This window comes from Crocuta crocuta, unplaced genomic scaffold, assembly GCF_008692635.1.
Source record: "Crocuta crocuta isolate KB4526 unplaced genomic scaffold, BGI_CrCroc_1.0 scaffold299, whole genome shotgun sequence".
NCBI lineage: Eukaryota > Metazoa > Chordata > Mammalia > Carnivora > Hyaenidae > Crocuta > Crocuta crocuta.
The window spans coordinates 2,649,940-2,664,376 of record NW_027532747.1 but is presented as its reverse complement, the minus strand read 5'-3'; the positions used below and the strand labels follow the sequence as shown (position 1 = coordinate 2,664,376).

The following is a 14,437-nucleotide window of genomic DNA, read 5'->3' as shown; positions in this document are numbered from 1 at the left end:
GCGGGGAGGGAGGGGAGCAAGAGAGGAGCCTGGCGGGCTATTTTAGACAGAGACGAGGGCCAACCGAGGTCTCTCCGAGGAGGTGGCGTTTGGGTGGAGTTGCGAAGGACGAAGGACGAGGACTGCGCCAGCCCTGGAAAGGGTCCTACTGCAGGTGGAGGAGGGGGCGGCCAGTGCAAAGGCCCTGCGGCAGGGCCCTGCCTGGCCCATTGGAGGAACAGTGAGGAGGGGCTTCTGGCTGGGGCAGAGGGGAGGGGAGGCGGGGAGGGGGGGGGGGAGGGGGGGGGGGGGGGGGGCAGGAGGAAGCTGGGCCTGACACACAAGAGGCGGTAGGTGCCTTCCACCCTGCTCAGGGCCAGGCCCTTTCTGCTGCCGCTGCCAGGAGCAGCACCCGGGACCTCGGAGCAGGACCCAGTGCCCACCTGCCCGGAACTGCCCAGGGCTCCTGCTGGCCCAGGCCCCCTCCCCCGCTCCCAGGCAGGTCAAGCCCCCCATCCCCACCACAGCTCGTCCTCCCCCTTGGAGGGGGGGCTTTGTCATCACCCCAAAGTCTGTACAGAGTCTGCTGCCCCTCTTGACCTCTAGCTGTGCCTCGCGACCTCTGGGAGCCCGGGTGAGGCTCTCGGGAGAGCAGGGCACACACCGGAAAGGACCTCCCGCGGGGAGTGGGCACAGGGCCCTGCAGGGAATCGGGCAGGGCTCGTCACTGCTGCGCCTGAGCCTGTCCGTCCTGTCCCTCAGCCATCAGGCAGGAGCTAAGCGGGATCAGCACCTCATAGTGCCCTCGGCCCCTGCCGCCGCCGCCCGAGACACCCCAGGCCACCTGCCGGCGGGGGACAGCGAGGAGCCCGGCCCTGGGCCCCCGGCGCACGCAGGCGCTCACCACGCTGGGAGGTGCTCCGGTCGCAAGTGTTATACCGTGTGATAAAATATTAAAATGAGGAAACGAGTTCAAGTTCCGGATTTTTTTAGATTCTACCTGACACAGAGCACCGGTCTACTCGCCTTGTTTTGTATTTTATATTTGCCTATTTAAGCGTCCATTTCTTTTGGTTTATAGAGGACTCCCCAGATCACACGCTTCCGTAGGTGGTTTCCGAGTTTTCTCCTAGGTGACGGCCCCCAGCGTCGTGGTGGTTGAAGTCTGTCCACGCACCGCGGTGTCTGTGTCCACGTGCTAATAAACGCTTACTGTCCACACCCCTGGCTCCGGCTCGCTCTCTCACGCCGGCTCCAGGCCGCTCCTGGAGGAGGCCGCTGCTTCCAGGGGAGGGGGCCCCAAAAGTGGCCGGGAGCCGATGAGCGAGAGGAGGTGGCCTCGGCAGGTGGTCCCTGCCCACAGGGGTGGTGGCTTGGGCTCAGCAAGGACCACCCCTGGCCCACCCGAGGCAGAGCCCAGCACTTCTCAGGCCACAAATGTTCCCCTTTGGAGCCGGAGAGGGTCTGACCCCAGGCAGCGGGCAGGCCTAGGAATCCTGGACCATCTCACGGATGCGCCCAGCCACCCTCCGAGGGCCGCGGTGGGAGGGGAGGAGACAGGGCCCCCCGTCTGACTGATGACTGGGGACTGTTTTCTGGCCAGGCTCTGAACAACCCCCCCCCCCCAAATCTCCTCGCGTGTTCCCAGCAGCCCTACAGACGGGGGCAGGAGGGTCCCGTCAGGAGAGCCGACGCCCCATCTCCCAGCAGCCGCCCCCAGGCATCCTGTTGTCTAGGGTCTGGGGCATAGCAGGTGGCTGGTGACAGCAACGTCCTCCTTGAGACAGCTCTGTAGACAGGGTGCTGGCAGAGCCTGAGGAGCCCCCAGGCCGGCCTCGGGAGGCGCGGTGCTCACCTGGCCCTGGCCGACCTGTTTGCACAGGGAGGGGCCCCTGTCCGGGCTCAAAGTGCGCCCGCCAAGCCGCACTTCCTCCCACAACAGCCCCTGCACCCGGGCCTCTTCCCAGGGCCATTTCGGTGTCACCATTCTCAGACAGGGGTGCCTGGCACAGCAGGCCACCCCCAGCCCTGGGCAGGAAGTTAGCGCTCGGCGCCGGCCAGGTCTCAGGCACGGGGGGCTGCAACATGCCCTCCCCCCCGCCCTCCCTCTCCTGGGGCAGCTGCCACAGCCCCGTGACACCCATGGGGGGGCTGATCCTCAGCCTCCCCAGCCTTACAGCACCCCTTGCTACTGCCTGCCAGCCTCTGGGAGACCCAGACCCTACCCCCTGCAGCCCCCCAGGGCCAAGGGGCTAATGAGCAACCTGCTTCCCTAGGCCCCAGCCATGCGCCCACCAGTAAGAAAAGGGCCATCACCAGGGACCCCAGCCAGCTTCCCTCGGGCCGTAGTTCTCGGGCATCCGCCCGTCCATCCTGCCGCGCGTCTACCCTGTGCGCATCTGGCCTACGGCACCCATTTATGAAGGAAGACCTCAAGTCCTTGGGGAGCTGGTCAGGGAGACCCCACCCTGTCCAGGCAAAAACCTCTGGGGTCAGGGAGGGCTTCCTTCAGGCCAAAGCCTCGAGGTGTGGCAGGAGCACAGCTCGGGACAGTGTCCGCAGTACTCACCCAGGCTGGAGACAGGGACGGTGTCCCATGAGGGGCCTCGGGGCCACGCAGACCCCCACGCGGAACCCGCAGGAGTGCCGCCCAAGCACAAGGTGTGGAGCAGCCGCAGTCCCCAGGGGTGGGGGGCCCATGGGGCGCGGCCTGGGACGGCCAGGAAGGAGACCCGCTGGCGCAAGGCTGGCAGGGTGCAGCCAAGGGGGCTCAGTCTGAGGCCGGGCTAGAGGCACGACCGGCCCCGGGAAGCACAATCTGCGGCTGTGAAGACAAAACACTGAACTGAATTTAGGGCCTGGGAGCACCAGGGACATCAGCCCCACGGAGGCCGGGCGCAGAGTACGCAGGGCAGGGCCGCCTCCCTCCCCGAGGCCCAGAAGAGGAGGGCCCGGCCTGGGCCGACGGTGCACGTGCAGACCACGCTTCTCCAGGCCGCAGGCTGTGCCCGCTGTGGCCCAACGCGGTCCCAGGTTTGGGGGGAACAAGAGCGCAGTCAGGGTGCAGGAGCCAGATGCAGCCCCATGGGCTCTGGGACTGGGGGCTNCGCGGGGTCGTGCGCTCCGGGCTCACAGTCGCTCCTCTGCCAGCTTGTACGTCCGCTTCACGCGGGCGTAAGGCCCCAGGGAGTCCTCAAGCACGAAGTCCCAGAGCACCTTCACCCACGAGTGGTGCTGCGGCAGGTGGTCGTAGTACTCGGGCGCGATCTTCCGCACCTGCAGAGAGGGCGAGCGGGGTCAGAGGTTACGGCCTGGCGCGTGCTCTCTGCCACACACATGCACACACGTGTGCACACGTGTGCACACACCCTGTCGCTGTCCAGGGCACCCCTGTCTAGCTCAGCCAGAGTGCTGCCTGATGTGGAGGGGCCGCTGGCTGACACCTGCCCCCGCCCCAGTGGGAGGTGAGTGGTTAAAACTGCACCCCCTCCCCTCCGCGGAGCCCATGCCCAGTTTCTGCCCCAGGAGCCCCAGGTGGGCAGCTCTCATTCCCTCAAGCGCCTGCGGGGTTCTGAGATGAAGCCTGGCTGGAGTTCGGCTGAGCCGCGTTCGTGCCCAGCATCCCTCCTGGCCCCCAAACCCTCCGACCTCGCTCCCACCAGGGCCCCCTCCATCACCTGCCTTCCTCCCAGCCGGTGTTTCCCATTTCCCAAGTGCGTATTACGCAACTCTCCCTCTAGCCGCCTGCCCCCTCTGCCTGGACACCCTCAGCCCTCCTCCTCCAGGAAGCACGGCCAGCCTGAGCGCTAGCATGGACATACACCACTCCACCGCCCGCCAACCTCAGGGGATGCCCTTCCCGCCCCGTGCTCAAGGCCTGCTCTATAGCTGAAGACCCGGCCTGAGAGCCCAGGCGACCCGCATGGGGCATGCGCAGGGAGCCTGACCCGGGGAGAAGTAAAGGCTCACAGCTACCAAACCCCACGTGTTTCCGCGACCACCTTGGGTCCAGGTTCTGGCCCTGCTACTTCCCGAGGCAGGGACCTGCCCTGTCTGTGCCTGGGCCCCGTGTGTGAAACGCAGACGACGGGGAATGGAGACACTCGCAGCACGGCTTGCGGTCAGGCTGAAGGGACAAGGGGCCACGGTGCCTGGCACACAGGCGCTGACTCGCCCGCGTCAGCAGGAAGGGGGGGTGTGGGAGGGGGTCAGCACGGCCAGGGCTGGACACAGACTGTCAACACAAACACCTGCGCGCCCAGCCAAGTGCTCACACATAAGCACACGCACAAACACGTGGACACGTGGCGGCACAGACGCACACACGGACCCAAACACTCCGACGTACTCACCGCCGATGCCTCCCTCCAGCCACTGCGCCCGCGTCACCTCAGCTCTTTCTAACCCCCAGCACAGACCCAAACTCCCTACCCCCTACCCCCTACCCTCCCCTCCCCCACTTCAGAAATTCCCAGGCTCCCAAGGCAGAGGAAGCAGCTCAGGCCAAGCCACTTGGGTCCCAAAGGGCAAAGCCCACCCCGTCCTCTCTGTGCGAAGACGGCGCTCCAGAGGCTCACAGAGCGGTGATAAGAAGTGAGCAGAGATGAGGGAGGGAGGCAGGGGCCGGGAACGGGGGTGTGGCACATGCAGTGGGGCTGTGCCCCCCTATTTAAGGAAGAGGAAGCTGAGGCACAGAGAGGGCGAGTGGCCTGCTGGAGGGCATACAGCCTGGAAACCGTGGATGTAGCTGCGTTCTAACAGGTCTTCCGTAAACCAAGCGGCCTAAACCACAAAATGCCCCTGGAGCCCCCGGCCTCCCCGAATTCACCCCTTCATTCAGCAGCCGGGCACTCGTCTATACCGTGCCGCCTCTTGCGCGCCATGTGAGAGCCAGCCCATTCCCAGCCCCCGCCTCCCTGCCCCACCCNCCCCAGGACGCCCTTACCAGGGGCAGGTTGCAGCCGGGGATGCTGGGGAAGTCGTGATGCTCCATGTGGTAGCCCACGTTGAAGGTGATCCAGTTGAGGGGCCCGTAGTAGGAGTAGGTCTCGTGGCCCCTGAGGAACATGTAGTGCTCGGCCACGAAGTGGCCCGAGATGGGGTGCAGGCCCAGGCCCAGCAGCGAGCTGGCCAGCAGGTAGGCCACGGGCTTGAGCCCCCAGAGGGCGAAGAGGGCGGCGTCGGCGGCCAGCTGCACCAGCGCGTTCATCACCTCCATGCGGGTCACGGCCTTGGGGTGCACGCAGAGCGGCCGCAGCGAGTAGAAGAAGGGCTGCAGCGCCAGCCAGAGCAGCTTGCGGGCCGGCGTGCAAAAGAGCCAGCCCTCGAAGCGCGTGGGCACGTCCACGTCCAGCCCGTCGCCGCCCAGGTAGCGGTGGTGGTCCACGTGGTACTTCTTGAAGGAGGCGGCGTAGGGCACCCCCACCGGCAGGTTGGCGAACACGGCGAGCCAGCGGTTGTGGGCGGCGCGGCCCGTGCCGAAGGCGGCGTTGTGCGAGATGTCGTGGATGGCGAGCGTCAGCGAGTGGTTGACGCAGCCGCCGAAGGCGTAGGCCCAGAAGAGCAGCCAGCGCCACTCCAGGCCCCGCACCAGCCAGCAGGCCAGCAGCTGCGCCAGCACCAGCCCCAGCACCGTCCACTTGAGGCGGGGGTCGGGCCGCATCAGGGCCTTGATGGCCGGGTACTTGGCTGCGGGTAGAGGCCAGGAGAGAAGGAAGGCGGTGAGGGCGGGCAGCCACGCGGCTCGGCCTCCCCTCCCCTCCGTCGCCGCCACCTTCCATCCCTCCCTCCCTCCTTCCACCAGCAACTAAGCCGCAGGCAGCCACTGGGGGAGGAGGGGGGTCACCCGAAGGCGAGGCCCTGCGTCCGCGCACCTAGGATCAGCCTGGCCCGTTGGGGCCGCAGAGGCAGCGGACCTGCCGCCCCTACTACCTGGGGGCTCCCACGGGAGGTCCGGGGTGGGGGCTCTGCTGCCCGCCTGAGAGCGAGCTGCACAGCCCACTGCGTGCTGGGGGAGGGTTGTGGGGGGGGGGTACTTCGGTGAGGCCCCAGGGACAGGGTGCACACGGAGCCCAGACTCATCGGGAGCCCCAGAGGGCGCAGGGGAGGGGGCGCAGAGGGCTCTGGCTTTGTCTCCGTGTTTCGTGTTTTGGTTCCTACACAAGATCTGAAGGAAACATGATAAAATGGTGAGTGCGTGCGTTTGGGGTGGGGGGTGTTTGTTATAGAAGCTTTGGTACTTCTCTGTATTTTGTTCTACAGGAAAGAAAAAGACAATGACAGAGAGGAGGGGGGCCAAGCCGGGGAGGGCGCTCCAGCCAACAAGCAGCCGGACCCGGCACACAGGACAGGAGTGGGGGGCAGGAGGGGAGAAGAGGGGGAGAATGCCTTCTAGAAACCTCCCTGGCTGCTCTGTGGGAGGGGGTAAGGAGTCTGGCGCTGTCTGCAGGGATGGGGAGGGACAGCACCAGTGGTCACCACATGCTCAGCGTGACAGGTGCTCCTCAGGTCTGCTCTGTCCCCCGGTTCCCAGGGCACAGCAGACGGGCCCTCGGAGGCCAGTAACGACGCGGGTTTATCCCAGGCACACTCGGGACGGCCTGTGCCAGTCTCCTGGCAGCCTCAGGCTCACCCTCCAAAGGCTGGCACCCAAATAGGTCCCCAGGACCACGGCGGAGGCTGGGTCCCCACTGGAACTGGCCAGACCAAGAGCAAATCCTGCCCAGCCCGTTCCTCCAACTGACCCAGGAAGTCACTTCCCTTTTGTGCCCAGAAGGGAAGAACGTGACAGCTCAGCTCAGCCGCCCGAGGCCCCCGTGGCCAGGCCCCTCCACCCTCCTCCCAGCCCACAGAACTTTCTGTCAGAGCCACCCCGCGGTGGAACAGGCTGCTTCAGAGGTGGTGAGCTGCCCGTCCCTGGGAGTCTGCAAAGAGAAACACAGCGATAGGAGCAAAGGGGTTCGGCCCCAGTCAGAAGGGAGACCCAGGCTCAAAACCCTCCTGCCCAAGCGGCCATGCTACAAGCCCGTCTTGGCGACAGTCTTGATGTTGCTGTGTGGCCAGAGGTGCGTTCCCACCCTCTCTGGACCTCAGCGTCCCAGTGTGTGATGGCAAGGGTGTGACGCGCTTCACAGGCTGGCTGTCCCCACAGAAGGATCCTGGCTCCAGCAAACAGCCCCCCTCTGCTTGATACGCTGGGGGCGTTGGGTTCCCAAGTGCTAGAACCTCGGGCCGCCTCTGCCCAGAGGCCAACAGAGTCCCCCCGAGGCAGCACTTACACCAGCTGCCCTGACCCTGCACTCAGGGGCCACCACGCTTCTCGGACAGTGACAGTCCCCCAGGCCTCCAAGCCCCGCAAAGCCACCTGGACCCTCTGATCCCGGGACCTCTCTCCCTGAAGCTCGGCCAAGGACCGCGCAGGACCGTGGTCACAGCACCAGTGTAAAAGCAGAACTCAGGGGGCGCCTGGGTGGCTTAGTCGGTTAAGCGTCCGACTTTCGCTTAGGTCATGATCTCGCAGTTCATGGGTTCGAGCCCCGCGTCGGGCTCTGTGCTGACTGCCAGCTCGGAGCCTGGAGCCTGTTTCAGTCTGTGACTCCCTCTCTCTCTGACCCTCCCCTGCTCACGCTGTCTCTCTCTGTCTCTCCTAGAAATAAATAAAACATTAAAAAAAAAAAAAAAAGCAGAACTCGGAACAAGTAGGCAAGGCAGGCGACAGGTGACAAACCTCAGCTCCACCCAACGGGAACACAGCGGCCACGGCATCCCAGGGGTGGGGGAGAGCGGCATTTGGAGCAGGTTCAGACCCTCGCTCTGGATGAGGGTTGAATATCCACAATATATATAAAGAGCTCCTACAACTCAGCAACAAAGGCAGACAACCTGATTTAAAACGGGCGAACATGGGGCACCTGGGTGGCTTAGTCGGTTAAGCGTCCGACTTTCGCTTAGGTCACGATCTCACGGTTCGTGGGTTCCGGCCCCGCGTCGGGCTCTGTGCTGACTGCCAGCTCAGAGCCTGGAGCCTGTTTCAGTCTGTGACTCCCTCTCTCTCTGACCCTCCCCTGCTCACGCTGTCTCTCTCTCTCTCTCCTAAAAATAAATAAAACATTTTAAAAAAAAAAATAAAAAATAAAACGGGCGAACAACCTGAACAGACGTCTCCCCTGAGCCGTGCAGCTGGCCGATGAGCACGTGAGAAGACGCTCTGCGTCAGCCACAGGGAAATGCAAACCAGAGCCACCAGTGAGATAGCACTTCGCGCCCACTAGGGTGGCACACTAAAACCAGTGAACACCAAGTGTCGGTGAGGGTGCGGACAAGCCGGAGCCCTCGTTCGTGCTCTGCTGGTGGGAACGCGACATGGCGCGCGCGCTGTGGAAGACAGTTGGGCGGTTCCTCAAAAAGCTAAAGGTAGGCTTAGCGGATCCCCCAGCAAGTTGCTTCTAAGTATGCACCCCAAAGAATTTAAATCAGGGACACAGAGACCTGTACACCAGCGTCCATCAAACTAGTCACAGCGTCTGAAAGCAGAAAACAACCCACGGGTCCAACACAAGTGGGTAAGCAAATCGGGGTCCGGCCACACGGTGGGATATTACTCAGCCATCGGAACAAAACTTCCAGTCAAAACACAGTTAAGTCCCGGGGGTCTAATACACAGCACGGCGAGTGTAGTCAATAACACCGTGCTGTAGATTTGAAACTCACTTCGAAAGTCGATCTTTTTTTTTTTTAATGTTTTATTTATTTTTGAGAGAGAGAGACAGCATGAGCAGGAGAGGGTCAGAGAGAGAGGGAGTGACAGACTCTGAAACAGGCTCCAGGCTCTGAGCTGGCAGCACAGAGCCCGACGCAGGGCTTGAACCCACGAACCGTGAGATCATGACCTGAGCCGAAGTCGGACGCTCAACCGACTGAGCCACCCAGGCTCCCCCGAAAGTCGATCTTAAAGGTTCTGGCCAAAACTTCTCTCATCCGGGAACATAACCACAGAAGTGATCAGAAGTACGGACAGTGACGGATATTAAGGAGCTAGGCCATGGCGGCCCTGTTGCGATACACAGATGTCAGGTCCTAGTGTCATACGCCTGACACTAATATCGTGTCATGTGTAACTGTACCTCGATTTAAAACTTTCCTGTAATGGGGACGCCTGGGGGGCTCAGTCAGTTAAGCGTCTGGCTTTGGCTCAGGTCATGATCTCACAGTTCATGGGTTCGAGCCCCATGTCGGGCTCTGTGCTGACAGCTCACAGCCTGGAGCTGCTGCGGATTCTGTGTCTCCCTCTCTCTCTGCCCCTCCCCCGCATGCACTCTTTCTCAGGAATAAACAAACATTAAAAAAAAACCCAACAACCCCAGCTCTGGCCGGGCTGGCTCGGCCACAGGCCTCCACGTGTGGCAGGGTCACTAGCAGAACTAACAGATAAGGCACGGGGCAGCTCCGGCTGACCGGCCAGGGCGGGCGCGCCCACCAGCCTCGAGTCGGGGTGATGGGTGCGCCAGGGAGGCCGGCCCTGGGAAGCAGGTCACCCCACACGGCCGGAGGCTTGCAGCTGCGCGAATGGGACACAGGGGACCTGCCTGCACCCCCGGGGCCAGCCCGCGTCGCCTAACAGCCGCTGACCTTGTGCCCGCGTGTGGGAGGCAACTGGGCTCCCCACTCGGGCAGAAGCCCCGCGGGGCGCACGCGGCCAGAGGGTGCTCAGGACAGGGGTGCGAAGGCCCTGCCACCTCAAGCCGGGAGAGCCCCTTCACAAGATGGAGGGAGCTACCACAACAGGGGGCGGGGGACAGAATGATGGCCCCCCAAAGACATCCATCCCGGAACCCGTGAGTAGTTTCGACGACACAGGTTACTGGGAACTGACCGTCTACAGGAGAACTGCCCTGGGTGACCCAGTGGCCCAGGGTCATCCCAGGGCCCTACCAGCGGGTAAGCAGGCAGGAGACGGGGTCCCAGGGGGCACCATCTGCCCCTGCTGGTTGGGAAGGGGGAGGCAGAGGAGGGGCCGAGAGCCCAGGAGCACAGGTGCCTACAAAGCCGGAAAGGCCTGGAAACAGATTCTGCCGCAGAGCCCCCCAGAGGGAGCCAGGCCCTGGGACACCCCCACTTCAGCCGGGTGAGCCCTGAGTCAGACTCGTGGCCTCCAGAACTGTAAGAGGACGCGTGGGGTGTTCGAAGCCCCCCGGTTTGTGGCAATCTCACCACGGCCCAAGGCAACTCCCACGGCACCGAGACCAGGGACGAGGAAGCCCGCCCACAGCTGGGCCAGCCCCCCGGGTCCCCCCTCCTCTGCCCTGGCACCTGGCCACTCACACTCGGCCCTGCCCCTGAGGCCCCACTGGGCCCCACGGCCCCGGCCAAGGGGGACAAGCCAGCACTGCACTCGCCCAGGCTGTCCCACCAGGCGGGTCAAGGACCAAAGGACCCGAGCCTGGGAGCCGGGACTGCCGTGTGGGCCCCACGCAGAGGTGGGGACAGGGGGCAGGCCTCATCCAAGCTTGCTCCTCTCCCAAGACGGGGTCAGAGTGACAGGGGACACTTTCGAATGTAGGCCTGTATTTCCTGGGAAGATCAGTGAGGGGAGGGGGAGATGTGGCTGGGGGTGGGGTGCTGGGAACGCAGCAGCACAGCGGGGTGAAGCCAGAGAAAGGAGAGATGTTCTCACGATGGCCCAGAAGTGCTGGCCATCTCCGCCGTCAGGACAGGCTCACCCACAGCCTGGGGCCAGGGACACGGCGCAGAGCACCCCTAAGCTTTGCACACCTGGTATCAGGTCGGGACCACAGGGCACAGGGCTCCGCCAGCCTCCCTCTCACCAGGGGCAGCCCGTGGGCACCAGCCCTCCCCCCGGGCAACCAGGGGCCCCGCCTGCACCAGCACGGCGCACCTGGGAGCCACCCGAGGAGCGGAAGGCCACCTGCTTCTACGGGGTTAGTTCCCATGCTTCTCCTTGGAAGGAGGCCAAGTATGGGCCAGGAGGGTAGGGCAGGCCACACCTGTACCAGGTGAGCAGCCTGGCAAGCTCTGGGACACTGGGGACCAGGACCCCGGCTCTGGGACCGAGGCCAGCAAACAGGCCAGTCCCGTTCCAGGCTCCTTCCTTGGAGGCCGCTGCGACCTTGGACGGTGGGCACCAGATGCCCCGTCTGTCGAACAAAGGCAGTGAGTTGACCTGTGAGGACCCACCCCTGCGAGCTCACCTCCAGGGAGTCCGGTGCCCCTTCTCCTTTACCTGACAGTGTCCCCAAAACTCACCTGCCCCCGGCCCAGGTGGCCACACTCCCTCCCCAGCCTTGGCTCCACATCTGAGAAACGGGGGTGATGCCCCGACCTGGGCTGCCGTGCGGCTGGGACGATGGCTCGGGGCCCCGGGCGCTGTTTTATTGTTATTAAATGCGGTTTTCCTACCTGAGGATAAAAACATCCTACTTCTGACCTGTGGGGGCCCGGGTGCCGCTCCTGGAGGCTGATCTGGCCCAGCCCGCTTTGACCTGTGAGAACAGGCCCGGCGCACCCAGGCCGGGAGGGTCACGGGGCCCCGCCGTCCTGCTGGAAGCCGGAAAAACGGGGCCGGTGTCCAAGCTGGACTCCAGGCAGGGCAGGGGTGATGCCTACAAAGGGCCAAGCACGTAAGCCCCACATCACCTCCACTGCCTGCCTGGAGGCACTTCCTGGACACGGGGCAAGGAGGAGGCACCCAGCAGCCATCAAGGAGAAGGCAGAGCCCAGGGGCCTCGGCTGAAAGTGGACAGGTGGGGGTGGGGTGGGGCGAGACACCGGAGGGCTCAGAGACCGCGCTCGGGGAGCTGGGCCCCAGCCTGGGAGCGGGGATGCTCTGCACCTGCCCGTCGCGGGAAAACTCAACCCTCACTCAAGGAAAAGAGCAAACACCTAACTTTTCAATTCCAGAGCTTCCAGGTCCCAGAATGCTCTGGGGACTGCCATGAGCAACAGTCATTGTTAGAAGTCCCGGCGCCCGGCCCTGCCGCGGAAAGGAGGGTCCCAGGTCCCAGGAGGCCGGGGAGGAGGCTGGCGGTGCCAGGCCTCAGCCTGGGCACTCCCACTCCAGGCCTGCAGGATGCATGCGGGGCCCAGGTGAGGGCCGGGACACCAGTGGGCACGCCACGCAGGGAGTCTGACCCACACGGACCCAGCCGTCACCACCCTGCCTGGGAGGGGCCATCCCGCCATGTCATAGAGAGGAGGAAGCAGGGCCACCCCCGAGATGGACACGCCTAGTTTCCAGAGCCACCCCTGCCAACCCAGAGAGCCAGAAAGAGCACTGTGAGGTGCCCAGCCCTGGGGAGCACTTCCCCAGGGCTGGGTATGGCCGTGAGGGCAAAGCGCCCAGAGACAGTCCTGGGTCCCAGCGCCACCCCACAGCACTGTGCCCCCGGGCACACCCCCTCCCCGGGGCCTGCTTCTCACTGTCCACCTCGAAGCCGCTGGATGTGGCGGCGCTGGGGCTGTGAGCACGTGGAGGTGTTCCCCAAGTCACCCGGTGTGGGGAAGCTTGGCTCAGGAGGCTTGCACACATTACACAGATCGACACGCATGGCAGACGCGTTCGTAGGACCCAGAGAGCAAGGAGGGTGGGCCTGTGGGACCCAAAGGGCCCCCACCCCGGCCCCCTGCAACAGTGTCGCCATGGATACCGGGCTAGCCCGCACTTCTCCTGAGAAACGCCCGCTGGGCCGGGCCAGAGGAGGTGGCAGGTGGGGGAGGCTACGGGCCCTCAGCCTCCAGAGGTGGCCAAGGAGGTCCCAAGGCCGCCCGGGCCCCTCCTCCTGCCCCTGCTGACCACTGGCCTGGGGCAGGGCCCCCAGGAGCACATGGGGCTTCTTCCCGCCCACACTCTGGACCCTTCCACGTGCCAGGCCCGGCACCACCCGGGACTGCGTATCCCTACCACCTCCCCAAGGAGGCCGAACAGCACCGCGTGGCGGTCTCGACGCCATAGGGAAGGTCCCTGTCATCACCTCTCATCACCGAATGTTCTCATTGCCTAGAACATTCCATGGCACACAGCAACTCATGCTGCCCACCAGCCTTCTACCCAGGTGCCCAGAGCTCTTTCCCTCACTCCCCACCTGCGGCGGGTAACCTGACTCCCCTCCCAACAAAGGTCCTTAAAGCCCTCTTAATCCCCTCCTTCCTAAACCGCTTCCTCTCACAGCCCTGGCCCGAGGCCTTCCCTCAGTGACCCCCCACCTCCTGCCCCTTTCAGTGCCAGGAGGCAGGCCCCACCCTGTCTGGTCAGCGTGGAAGGCACTGTGGGGACCCGGTGTGACACAGAAAACGTGGAAAGTGGCCCCGAGTGCTCTCAGCCTCTCGCGAAACCTGCCTTTGTTCATCAACAAATACTTGCTGAAGGCCTGTGGCGGCCAGGCCCCGGCGCGGCCACGGGAGGGCTTCGGCCTGGGGCACGGCCCTTCTCGGGCATGTATGTACTGGGTCCCAAAAGATGGACACACGCATACACATCCACCGTCTGTGACATCAGGGCAGAAATCTGAAACACAAGATCTGGATGCAAGAACTTGAGAGGGACGGCACCTTCCAGGCAATGAAAACACTCCCAAAGTGGATTACACAACTTCAGTCAAGTCACTGGCCTGTGCCTTTCAAATGAAGGAATTTATGACATGTAAATCACATCTCATAAAAGCTGGTACAAATTAACAAGCAAGGAGTGAGGGAGCGGGGGAGGCCGGGCCACATGCCCTGGTGCGGAGGCTGGAAATGGGAGCTGGCACCTGCTCGCGAGTCATCTGCCAGAGACAGAGGCTGTGTCCTCGGGGCCCCGGGGCCAGGAAGGAGAGGCCCAGGCCCTGACTGGCTGTGTCACCACCCAAGCGACTTAACACGTAGAGAGCATCAATGTCAGGAAGGCAGAGACAGGACAGGGAAGGGAAAGAGGGGGAAAGGGGAAGGGAGAGAAAGAGAGAGGAAGGGAAGGGGAAGGGTAGGGAAGGGTAGGGAAGGGTAAGGTGCTTTGACACGTAGCAAGTGTGGGTCACTGTAAGTAACACACGACACCCCCAGGAATCATAAACAAGGGCCACTCCAGTGGGAAAAGGCGTGCAGGACAGTGAGCTCAAGGAAGAATCCTCAGCCTCACTAATCAGCTTTGAAGTGCCTGTTCCTTGGGGGGGGGGGTCCCCCAGCTCCCTTGCTGGCGAGGATGGAGGAGGAGACTGCAGGTGAAGAGCTCACAGGTCCCTGGCAGCGCTGGACGGAGGGAAACCGAGGGCCTTCCCAGCAGCCTTTGTGCTGGCTGCACCAAAGCGCCGTGCAGGTGCCCGTCTGGTCCTGTCTGGGCAGCGCTGAGGGCCAGGCCCGAGGAAACAATGGGGGGTGGGGGTCAGCCTTGCCCTCAAAGGCTCCACGGAAGCCCTCAAAAGCCCACAGACGCCTACAGAGTTACAGGAGGGGCAAAGGCCTGGTGGTG

General features: G+C 63.8%; 2 protein-coding genes across 5 annotated transcripts in view; one reads left to right on the top strand and one right to left on the bottom strand.

Moving 5' to 3' along the window:
* EVL (Enah/Vasp-like) overlaps nucleotides 1-1,200 on the top strand; it is a 103,788-nt gene extending 102,588 nt beyond the window's left edge. For all 4 annotated transcript variants that reach the window (XM_077780983.1, XM_077780982.1, XM_077780981.1 and 1 more), the window contains one exon: nucleotides 742-1,200. In XM_077780983.1, coding sequence (XP_077637109.1) covers nucleotides 742-779 — 38 coding nt within the window. In that variant the 3' untranslated portion in view covers nucleotides 780-1,200. The remainder of the gene's footprint in view (nucleotides 1-741) is intronic.
* The window catches only part of DEGS2 (delta 4-desaturase, sphingolipid 2), a 20,409-nt gene continuing 7,045 nt past the window's right edge, over nucleotides 1,074-14,437 (bottom strand). The window contains exons 2-5 of the mRNA XM_077780980.1: nucleotides 4,925-5,667; nucleotides 3,113-3,255; nucleotides 2,549-2,803; nucleotides 1,074-1,257 (exon numbers count right to left, since the gene is read on the bottom strand). Of these exons, the coding sequence (XP_077637106.1) occupies nucleotides 1,074-1,257; nucleotides 2,549-2,803; nucleotides 3,113-3,255; nucleotides 4,925-5,667 (1,325 nt within the window). The remainder of the gene's footprint in view (nucleotides 1,258-2,548; nucleotides 2,804-3,112; nucleotides 3,256-4,924; nucleotides 5,668-14,437) is intronic.